Genomic DNA, 12,277 nt, shown 5'->3' with positions numbered 1-12,277 from the left:
AGTACAAAAATGTCAATACATAGATGGGTCCTATTCCCAAATCCACATTTATTCAGGTCGCTAACAATCGTAGTGACTTATATGTAAATGTGGAGATGAGCAAAACTTGATGTGGTCTTGGTTTACTTGGTAGACTTGCTTGACATATAGACTTTGCAAAACTAAAACAAGGAGTATTTCAAATCCAGCTCCCATGGAATCCCAAGCCCCAGACTTTAGGAGAATTCAGATAACTGATTTTGATTATGGCCCAACTTTATTTCTAAACCTCACTGATTAGGTTATGGTTTTGATTGAGTGAGAGGGTATGTGTGTGTCCCATTTTACCTGAAAATCCTCAAGATTTTGTAGTAACAATGATTTCAGGTCAAAGATTTTACTCTCAACTTTTCTTTAGTAGTGGCCTTAGACTATAATAGATAAATCCCACTCACTGTTTAACTGCACTGCTGTTCTCCCAACTCCTGACTATGGGACTGAGTTGTAGCTATTTGAGAATGAACTCAGCCTTACAAGGCAAGGTATCCAAGTATATGTGTGTGCAGTTGCCCTCTTTTACATAGAATCAGAGCTGCTCAGATCCTCCCACTGGCTGAGCTGTTGAGCTATTCCAACAGTGGTTGAATTTTACAGGCAATGGATGTATTTTTCCATCCTTACCATTCTTATAATAATTTCCGTTAAATTGAGATTTGATAGAGAACCCCCATGTATACACAGCTAATCTGACTTCAGCTAAGCAGAGAATGCACATTTCGCTGCTGCTGGTTTTGACTCCCAGCCATTGCGTGTGTATTAAAGGAGGGCAGAGAAATATGATCCGTCATACGGGCCTGGCAAGCAGCCGAGTCATGAATTTTTTATGACACCTCTTCTTCAGGTGCTATGTGTGGGCAGATAGGTAGTTTCATCAAGGCATGTAGCAACTTCAGCAGACGCATCTTGGAATGCCACCCATTTTATCACTCAGGGACTGAACAAAGCACAGTTAAGAGAGACTGGATATTATAATTAACATAAGCCACTACAGGCTGCTGCGTCTGTCTCCGCACCATTAGAAGAATAACCTGTTGCCTTTGCTAGGAGCTATTGCAGTGGAGAAGGGAGCTAGATTTACTGAGAATACAGCAGCTATGAGTGGCTGAGGTAGCTGCTCCAAAGCTATGCTGTGGGGAGGAGGAAGGGGCTCGTATGCTGGACGCAGCAAATCTGGTTGGGTCAGAGCATAAATTTTGGCTTTCTGAGACTGAGGGGAGAAAGAGGAAGCGGCTCGTCTGCTTTTGCTTGGGCTCTCCCAAGGATGGCTTCACTCTTTCAGCACTTGCGGATCCTGCTGTGGAAAAACTGGCTGAGCGTCAAGAGGCAGCCTGTGAGTATGAAAATGAAGCTGCTGGAGGGGTGAGGAGAGAGAATGAGGCAATGGAATGGAGGGAAGGGGAGTTCAGTAGTTTTTAAAGCCTTTGGGAGCAAGTGACAGGTGTAGAGAGAGGAGGAGGACTGGAAGTGAAAACTTGTATTTTTGCATCAGCTGAAGTCAAAGGCTCTGATCCTGCATCGGGATCCACCAGTATGGACCCTGGGCATACAGGTGGAGTTCCATGGAAGTCAGTGGGGCTCTACAGGGGTCCAGAGGTCCATGCTGGGAGGACCTGATGCAGGAACATGGCCATATCTGGTATTTTCACTGTCTGAACTAAGGACTTGATCCTACCGCTAGCTCCAGGTGAGCAGAGTGCAAGGTACAGAAAAGGGCAACAAAATGATTAGGGTCTGGAACAGCTTCCATATGAGGTGAGATTAATAAGATTGGGACTTTTCATCTTGGAAAAGAGACACCTAAGGGAGGATATGATTGAAGTCTCTAAAATCATGACAGGTGTGGAGAAAGTGAATAAGGAAGTGTTCTCAGAACACAAGAGCTAGGGGTCACCAAATGAAATTAATAGGCAGAAGGTTTAAACAAACAAAGGGAAGTATTTCTTCACACAGTGCACATTAAACCTGTGGAACTCTTTGCCAGAGGATGTTGTGAAGGCCAAGACTATAACAAGGTTCAAAAAAGAACAAGATACATTCATGGAGGATAGGTCCATCAATGGCTATTAGCCAGGATGGGCAGGGATGGTGTCTCTAGCCTCTTGTTTGCCAGAAGCTGGGAATAGGCGACAGTAGATGAATCACTTGATGATTACCTGTTCTGTTCATTTCCTCGGGGGCACCTGGCATTGGCCACTGTCGGGGACAAGATACTGGTCTAGATAGACCTTTGGTCTGACCCAATATGGCCATTCTTATGTCTGCAGCTAATTCTAATTCTGTCAAAAGAATGCTGCTAAGGGGAAACTTCTTGAGGATGGTGAACATGGGGCCATTTTGGCCCCAAACTCTAAGGAACAAGGACTTGTCTATAGAGAGAAACTCAGAATGCATTTCCTCCCATGGTGCACCCAGCAGCCCTGCAGATCTTCCTAGCCTCCTCATAAGCAGCAGTGTTTATTCGTCTCTCATTGATTCTTGTGCTGCTCCCAACACCCTGGCCTGCAATTACGTTGCAGGAGTTTACATTAGGAATACCGTGTGTGTGTGTGTGTGTGTGTATGTGCACAAGGTATTCTTAATTAAACAACATGCATCAGAGACTTGATTGCAAGGGAGGAGGAGAAAGTGGGTAATAATATAAAAGGACTATTTTCAGTGACATGTTGGTGTTCTAAATAGCACAGAGATGAAAAGGCATGTAAATCAGTTGTCTGTACAGGCTCAAATGTTGCTGAATGCTGAAACTGTGCAAATAGCCGCTGAATGGGAAGGAGCATTTTCCTGTGTCTGGTTTGGTGGAGTTGTTTCCCCCATTGGACAATGCAAAGACTCTCTGTCCCACTCCTAGAAATCAGCTCTGCTGTCAGTTACACGGGCGTAAGTCCACATGCCCCATTGCCCTTGCTGGAGTTCCTCTGATCCATCCTCCCTCTGATGGTGTATCTCAGAGACGAATCAGGCTCCTAGGCAATGGGCCTAACTCTGGGTTTTCAGTAAAGAGAACATTTCATCACCTTTTGGAAAACTGTGTGGATAATATCTTTTTTTAAAAATTGTGAATATTATTGAAAAATATGTTTAAAATGGGTCGGCTTTGAGACAGTAAAAGAATCCTCTCATGCTTTGACTTCTGGCGTAATATCCACCATCCCAGGAACTTTTACACTCCTGCCATTACTATTATCTAGCACTATCTCAAGGTGTATAACATTATCTCCATCTAAGAGATGAACCTTCCTGTGTTTCGGTATTTCCAAGTGAATCACCTTAAGGTCATTTTGCAATTCTATTGCCCTTATAAATACTACCTGGTTTTTAATAGTGTACATATAATAGTAATACCCAGGTTTTATCATCAGTAGATGTCAAAGCACTTGGAGGTCACTATTCTCATCTCCACTTTACAAATGAGGAGGCTCAGAGCAGCGAAGTGATTTGCCCAAGCTCACCCAGCAGCAGAGTTGGGAGTAGAACCCTACTTTTCCATATCCCTGTTCTAGCTACTAAGGGCTTTTCTTCACTACAGCTGCTGGTTAATCTAAGCTATGCAATTTGAGTTACGTTGGTAGTGTAACTCAAGTCGACGTAGCTTAGATCTACTTACCGTGGGGTCCACACTATGCTATGTTGACGGGAGAAGCTCTCCCGCTGACATTGCTTCTGCCTCTCGTTGAGGTGGAGTACAGAAATCGATGGGAGAGCGCTCTTCATCGATTGAGTGTGTCTTCTCTAGACCGGCTAAATCGATGTCGCTGCATCGATTGCAGCAGTGCCAATTTTGCTCATAGTGAAGACGAGCCTGAAGCAACACGGCCTCTCAAAACAAGACAACCACTATTTACAGCATACTATTTATGATACATACCTATTGGTACTTGTACTTTCTAACCAAGTTCTGGTGCTCACCAATACCACCAATATAACAAATATGCCTTTATTCCTGTTTTATAGCTTTGGTCGTTCACCTTAATTTCCTGGCCTTTGATTGTTTTTATAATCCTGGCTATTGTCCGAATCAAATTCCCTCCGGAACCACAACCAAACTGTAAGTAACTGGAACATTTCTATATCTTTGGGATTTAGTTCCCATTTCAGTGACGGACATATTACTTTTAAGTATTTGGTTCCTTTACATGTACAATTCTTTATAGTTTCCAGATGAAATTTCCTTAGGTACAGAATGCTGCATACAAAATGTCTGCTTTTCTGAGGTTATTTTTGTTTACAGGTCTTTCATATTATCTTCATAGTTAGAAAGTGGGGTTTACACATGTTCCCCATTGAGATCTTCTCGGGTACTACTCTAATGGGGGGCAATATAACCCCCTAGATAAACAAAGGGAGAGAGGGCAGTATGAGACAATCAGCCTGCTAAACCCAGGGTTGTGAGTTCAATCCTTGAGAGGGCTATGTAGGGATCTGGGGCAAAAATTGGGGATTGGTCCTGCTTTGAGCAGGGGGTTGGACTAGATGACCTCCGGAAGTCCCTTCCAACTCTGATATTCTGTTCAGCAAAGAAAGTAAGTACAAAGCTATTGGCCTGTGCTGAGATCCACAAGGGTATTTAGGCTTCTAACTTCCACTGTAATCAGAAGTTAGGAGCCTAAATACTTCTATGGATCTGGGCCCATACCCTTAGCTGGTGTAAATGGGTGAAAGAGATCTGCCTCTTTATGCCAGCTGAAGATCTGGTCTTAAATGTATTCCATTTGGTTTGCACATAACCAGTGTTGCCAACTCTTGGGATTTTATCATATGATGAGCAATATTTGCTGTTTTGTTGTAAAGCTTCACCTCTGGGAGTCATGTGACTATGTGGTCGGCTTTCATTTTTGTAAAAAAGTAGGTTTTTAGTTCTTGTAGTTGCAGAGGAACACTTGGAAATATGGGGTGAAATCCTCCTCCCTGCTGTGGCCCTGTTACAGCACGGAAAAGGACTGTAGCCCTGTAAAGGGCCCTAAAACCCCTGTATCTGGCCAAAGCAGGATTCCTTTGGTGCAGCCACCACAGAAACAGCCATAAGTCTGCCGGCTAAGGACCCCCTTGCAAGTTGTGATGTAGTGTGCATGGCGGGAGTAGGACAAGGAATATGAGAGAAATGTCAGGGGCAGGGCTACAGCACCCCATGCTTCCTGACCAGCTGTAGTGCATATTTTTAAGGATGCAGTCACTAAGCGTAGGTAAGGAATTGTTTACAATCACATTGCGATGGACAGATTATTACATGTAGCTAGCACAGTCAGGAAAGAGAATAAGCTGCAGAGAGATAGAACGAGCTTCTCAGACACCAACTTTTGTATGCTTAAAGATTCTCACGGAAAACCTCAGTTTAAGAACATAAAAGTACCATGAGATCTGCAACTATGTCCAGTCAAGACTAACACAGCTCACATCTTAATATCAAATTCTCCATAGGACAGGCTCATATGCAATCGACAGATCTGGAATAATTCAGTAACCAATGTTCAATAATGAATAAATAGATTGTGAGATTTTTGGGGTAAGGAGTATCTTTTTTTTGCATATCTGTACAGCGCCTAGCACATACTGATGCCTCTAGCTGCAACAACAGTACACATTGTAATAATAATGTGCTGTTCACAGATAATTCAGGAACAGAAAAAGAGCTGAAATGGGTCAGGTACATTATTTGCTATGCCTAGTAAAATATTCACTCTTGGAGTGGAAAAATTAACTAGTTGGTACAGTAACTATGGAAAAAACATCACTCTGCGCCATCCAGGCAGCCCAGATGGTTTTACAGGTCATGGGAACGTGTACAAGATAGAATCTATCCCTAAGGGCTCAAGCCACTCAGTCTGCCGAGGAACATAAATTAAACTCCTCGCCCTGACTGGCACTTGCCTGACCCCACCAAACCTTCCTGTCCCTCTCCTCCACCTTTTTATTCTACTCCTTTCCTTTCCTTTCAGTTGCCCCCTCACATCTTTCTATTCTCAGTATATGCTCTCCCTAGGAGACTGATCCCTGTCTTCTATTCAGTGCATGATGTCTTGAAAACCACAACCAGATTCAAACAACTGTTTGATATTCTTACTTAGCTGCCCAGTTACAATGCACCCATCACTGTAATGCCAAGTGCAAGTACATCGCTCTCCAGTTAGACCATAAGCTCCGCTCTTCCAATGACATGGACTTTCTGAGGAATCGTGCTCGACACAGTTTACAAAGGAGATGTCACTGGGCTGATTCACAGCCTGCTTCGCCGAGGAAAGGCCTGTGCACAAAGCAGAACCATGCACTGTGTGCTCTTAATGTGTCAGGAGCGTACCTCATTTCTGCCCTGAAAGGGTTCCTCATCTGGGGGCCCTCCATGAAGAATGCTCTCCTCCCTGCCCCACTTTCCATCATCCAGCATGTCTCTGGTTTTGACACTTGTAATCTCGGGGGTAGGGTCTAGTGCAGAGAGAAAGATGATCCTTGTGCTGAAAGCCAGTCTTGAGTCTAAGCTCTGCCCAGACACATTTGTATTGTAATGTACAAAGCGGGAGGACTGTGCTACCCATGAGCAAGGACCGGGTGGGTGGACACTGAAAGCCCACCGAGTATGGAACTCCCATTGGCCTCAGAGGGGAGTACTGCTTGCAGGATTGGGCTCTAAGTTAGTAACTCAAGAGGGAGATGATAAGGCATGAGATAATGATTATCGGATTAATACTGGAAAATGCCACACCTCCGTTTAAAAGTAGAGGTTATACAATTTGCCTGTGGCACATGAGCCAGGATTTACCTAGGGTCCTACTAGTGTAGCAGAAGCAACAGATACATATATTACATTTTTAAAATAACAGACATTTAAAAAGCCCTGAACAGTTTCACTCTGGGGCTAGGAAGAGAGAAAGAAAGAACCCCAGGTGACAGATGCGAGTCACAAAGGCGCATCTGGAAAGCGCTCAGGTACTACAGAGAGGACGATCATATCTGAACACGAGTAGAACGGATCCTGCAAGGTGCTGAGCATCCTCAACTCCCATTGACTTCATGGGTGGTACAGGGGAAACCTGCACTTCCAATGCAGCATCATTCATGGGGTGAAATCTTGGCCCCACCGAATGGAAGTTTTGCTGCTGATTTCAATGAGCCAGGATTTCACTCATGATCCCTAAATTAGCTGGTAAAATGAGCTTCCAGACACTAAGGGCATGATCCTGTGTTTAACGTTAAGCTCATGAGTAATCCCATTGAAGGCAATAGGACTAAACGTGTGTTTAAAATTAAGCACGTGCTTGAATGCTTACGTGGGTCGGGGCTTTGCTTCATGTTCTCTTCTATATTGGAAAGCTTTGATAAAAGGTTACATTTTTGATCATTTTGAAGTTTTTCTTTTCACAAACGATACTTTAAAAAAACTTCTTGTGACACAGGAGGGAAGAACCTTTGCCCCAGGGCAAAGCAGATCACAAACACCCTGAAGGACAGCACGCAGACAAGTCAATAACTGCTACCTAAGCAGCCCAGGTGGCTATAAATTGCACCAAGGGATGAGTCTGCCTCAGGATCAGCTGGCTAGATTGGTTCTTTAAGGCCACCTTTGCTCCCTGCCCTGGTTCCCTTGCCAAGCACAGTTCAACCGAACCTGAGAATTGGAATCTATAGTTTAGAAAACTTGTTTTGCGTTTTCAGACTAGTTTACCTCGTTCTCCCGCTAAAGAATTTGGCAACCCCCATCACATTTTTAGGGAGCTAGTTCAGGGCTCATTGATGTTGCAGGTTTCCTTCTCTCTTTGCTGATACAAAACTGTCACGCAGGGACGGCCGATAGAGCTAAGCCCTGGCCTCTCTGTGGGACAGGGTGCCAGTTAGTATCGGTTTTGATGGTGACTTTTGCTATGTGGAGACCTGCCCATTAGGCACTGGATTGAGATCACCACAACGAATGGTTGGTATGAGGCTACCAGCAGACTGTGCTCAGGCAGAAGACCAAGTGGGAGCCAGCTGGCCACAGATGGCACTAAGAAAAGGAGTACTTGTGGCACCTCAGAGACTAACCACAGATGGCACTGATATCGTGGCTGTGAAAATGAAGGGAAAAAGCCTTAGTTAGAGTGGGAGTTCTAAAGAGTCGGCACCGACCTCACTCTGCTCCCATTGAAGTCAATGGTAAAACTTTTATCAGTTGGTGACGCCTGCTTGTTTCTCCTGGGCCAAGTTCAGTCTTGACTTTTGGAGAGATGCCAACAACTCTGTTGTCAATATGTCACAATACACTAAACTGCTGGCAGCAGAGACCAGCTGGTAAACATTTTTAATGAAATCCTTTTCCCTGTATTCATGTGCAATATCTTATTACCAGATTCATAAAGCTAGGGATGGACCAGTCAGTTATTGGGTCATTCAGCAGATAATTCTGAAGTTGTTTGATTTTTTTAATATGTATATTTGGTGTCAGAGCTACATTTCGGAGAGATGCCAATGGCTCTTATGTCAGTTGTCCTTAAAGGCCACATAGTTGTCACTAGGGCAGAACTGGTCAATATTTTAACAAGACTCTTTACCCCATGTTGATAGTGTTGGGGTAATGCCTCATCACTCAATGTACCGGTAAATAAAGGAGGGATAAGCAAATGAGATTTGGTAAAATAGGAACAACCTCAGTCTTCTATCCAGAGCGAGATTCAGATATTTTCTAAGGATTGAAGGAATTCATTTAACTTTCTTTCCATTTCTGTGCACTTCAGTATTTTCTCATTCAGCCTGTGAGAGGCCTGCTCCAAGGCCCTGGATCTGAAAACCCCAAACTTTAGGAAATTCTGGATCTTGTTTAGTGTCTGGCCCTCATGCTTATAATGGAGTAAATTGAAACCTCATATTCATACTGGTACTTTTAGCTGAATAGTTGCCTTTAATTTGGGAAGGTTCAGATCTTGACTCATCTGGATCAGTTGATGCTACCTAGTTGATACTAGACATGGGTGTATAGATTCAGATAATATAAGGATTTTGATCCCGTTCAACTACCATTGAAAACCTCAAACCAAATCTTTTTTTGGATATTCTACTTTTCTTTCATTATATTTCACTTCTGCCACTGTTCCGCATTTCTGGGTTTCAGCTGGATGTGGAAGTGCCAAAATAAAATTAGAGAGGCTGTTCTTGTACAACGTCCAGCCCAGCTGGAAGCAGATGAATCTTGTTTCTGTAGATCCAACATGTCAGGATTCCCTGGATAAGGTTGGGAGAAGCATCCACGTGGATGGGCAAATATTTGAACAAAACTTCCAATTTTTTCTTTAGCTTTCCCAATTGCACTCTAATAAACAGTCGGATGCCAGGCCCGGAGGTTAATAGTTGCATTTGGTACAGAGTTTTGTCAATTTATTCTTCACAATTAAGTTTTAGTCACCAATTAAAGGGATAAACATGGATTTGGGGAAAGACTGGGAAGTTCTGAGGAGCTTTCAGGTCACACAATGAAATCTTCTAAGGAAGATGGCAGAAGTACCACTGGAACGATATATCCATTAAAAAGCAATCAGACAGTAACTACAGTCCTGGCAGGGGGAAGGAAGAAGTTGAACAAGGAGGAATAATTCAGTAGTGTAAGAAGAAGCACATAATGCACCAGTCTGAATTAAAAGCTACACGTTCTCATATAGTCCATGAGAAGGCAAATAAGCAAAAATGGACTCGCTGGAACAGCGGTATTAGGTTAGTGGTTTCTAACCTCTCCTCACTCCCTAGCCCCCTTTTATCACCTCATGATGTGCCCTGGCACAGATTCTCAATAAGACCTGAATATAATTGGTAATTTGAGAAGAGGGTGAGGTGAGAATTATTAATGGGTTACCCCAATTCCTGGTTATAAACTAAATAGAAGAGGTGGTGTAGGTTGCAGAGCCAAGAGTGCAACGATATATCTAGAAGTAGCCCTAGCCTGTATCAAATGAATATTTCTCAATGGAGGAACATGAGGTAGAATCTGTGCTTGTGAAAATATGGGGGAGTGTGTATTACCAGCGTCCTGATCCAAACAGTGACGGTGTGTATGAAACACTGAGAGAGCTTAGAGAGGCTACAACAGCAAACAATGGCTGATGTGAATGTAACCGCCAAGTTATGAACTGGCTTAATGTTGGTTTGGGGTGTGGTTTATCTGAAGCTGGGAACAACAAATTCTGGAGCTTCACCAAGCAGCACTGGGCTGGAGGCACGGAGTTGATGGTTTTCACAAAGGGTGTAACATTAGCCACTGGAGTCATGTGTCATGAGACAGGGGTCTTGATCTTTATCTTCCTGACCATGGCCATATGACTGGGCCAGGAAATAAAGTCACAGTTCCTTGCCAGCATAAGGGAGGGACGTGATAGGGATGGGAGCACAGAGTGAGAGAGGGAATGGTGTCTGGGGTAAGGGAGAAGATGGCATGCGCAGCAGATTTAAACATTTTGTGTGGAAAAGTCCAACAAGGTCAATTTTCATGTAAATATTTTTACTATACATTTTGTAAAATTTTAGTAACTACTGTATAAACGACAATAGACATCTAATGAGTTCCGAATGACAAAACACCATTCGGATTAAACACAGTGCTTTTTAATGAACAAATTTATCCACAAATACGTTTAATGCACTATTTGGCAGGCTGAGTGTTCTATGGAGTCCACGTGTCTTATGTATGGAGCATGGGAGGACCTGATAAGGTTTATAATATGATGGCATGATATGGCAAAGTTGAGAGTAAGAGAAGTTTCTTACCCCAAGAAAGTGGTAGTTCTGTGAGGAAGGGAGAGAGGGCGGATGGACCAAAAGGTCATAAAAGTTGCCTGAAACAAATAAAGAATGAATAGGGGGAGGAAAAATATTCTTAAATGGCAAGGAGCAAACATTTTTAAGGCCTGAGAAGTAACCATTCAGACTCCATCCATCTTGTAGTACAGAATATAAACGTTGGCAGGTGCTGCAAGGTAGAAGATGAATACAGAGAACGTGAAGTGAAGCACTAAAAACCAGAAATACAGGATGTAGACACGTAAGATGAAATTAATTAAGGACAGCAGTAGTAGGAAGCCAGTGAGTAAGTTAGCAGAGCAGATTCAGTCCTGGTATAAATTGGCGTAACTTCCAAATGGGAGTTGCATATTCTTATGCCAAGGCTGCATTTTAACCAGGGTTGGAGAATGCCCAATCAAAGAGAATAAGGAAAAGGTAGAGAAGTGTATTGGTCAACAGATTACATGCCAGATCCTCAGCTGGTGTAAATCAGCTTCTCTCTGTGGGTTTACAACCAACTGAGCCTCTGGCTCTATGTTTGTCATTAGCATTTACCATTATCTCATGCTCCTGTGCTGGTTTTTCCCGTACAAAAATTAATAAGTAAAGGAGACAAACCTCTGGAAGTTTAAAGTAGAAAATGCAAGATATGTAAGTTTGATTTCCTTTGCCTGGTGTTGGTAATGATGGCCCTGATCCTACAAACACTTAAGTGCTTGCTTACCTTCCCTCACATGAGCAGTCTCATTGACTTCAATGAACATTCTCGCATGAATATTGTTAAGCATGTCATGTTTGCATCTCAGGGATCATGGCTGTATTCCTCTGGGCCCCAATCCTGCAAGAGGACTCCTGTGCTCATGGGAAGCGCCAATGAAATCAGCAGACCAAATCCTCATCTGATGCAAATCCGTGTAACTTTAGTGGCTTTAGTCTAGTAGAACGGGTTGAAAAATTTTCGATGGAACAGTTTTCCATCAGAAAATGCCGTTTTGTCAAAACCGAAACATTTCATGAGAACATATTGATTTTGACAGACTTTAAGGTGGAAAAGTGTCAAAATGAACCATTTTGGCTTTACTGTTTTAATAACGTCAAAACATTTGATTTTGATATCGTAGAAAAGTTTCTTTTTAGACTTTGTTGTTTCAAGATATTTTGATTAAACTTTTATATCCTATTAAAATATTAATTTTAATGTTTTATATATAGTCGATAATAATTTGTAATGTTTCAGCATAATCAAAGCAAAGTATTTTCATTCAATCAAAATGAAACCTTTTGATGGTTCCAAATCAATTTTTTCTTTTGGAATTTCCATTCTGCAGGACATTTCAAATTTTTTGACTTTTTGTTCCAATTTGGAAGTCAAACAACTGTCAAAATGTTGGAATTTCCTGGGGAATTGGCATTCCAGTGCCCAATCAGCTCTATAATCGAGCTATACTGATTTACAGCAGCTGCAGATGTGGCCTACTATCTCTCTCTGTGGGTGCGGACGCCTACC

At 42.7% G+C, this 12,277-nt stretch overlaps 1 protein-coding gene across 1 annotated transcript in view; it reads left to right on the top strand.

Moving 5' to 3' along the window:
• Nucleotides 1-1,300: 1,300 nt before the first annotated feature.
• ABCA12 (ATP binding cassette subfamily A member 12) overlaps nt 1,301-12,277 on the top strand; it is a gene marked incomplete at its 5' end in the record, with an annotated part of 119,461 nt that continues 108,484 nt past the window's right edge. Inside the window, 2 exons of the mRNA XM_084643782.1 lie at nt 1,301-1,369; nt 3,991-4,084. Coding sequence (XP_084499908.1) covers nt 1,301-1,369; nt 3,991-4,084 — 163 coding nt within the window. The remainder of the gene's footprint in view (nt 1,370-3,990; nt 4,085-12,277) is intronic.

Source organism: Lepidochelys olivacea (genome assembly GCF_965140295.1).
Source record: "Lepidochelys olivacea isolate rLepOli2 genome assembly, chromosome: 11".
NCBI classification, from domain to species: Eukaryota; Metazoa; Chordata; order Testudines; family Cheloniidae; genus Lepidochelys; species Lepidochelys olivacea.
The sequence above is the reverse complement of the archived record's forward strand: the minus strand, read 5'-3'. Positions and strand labels throughout refer to the sequence as shown.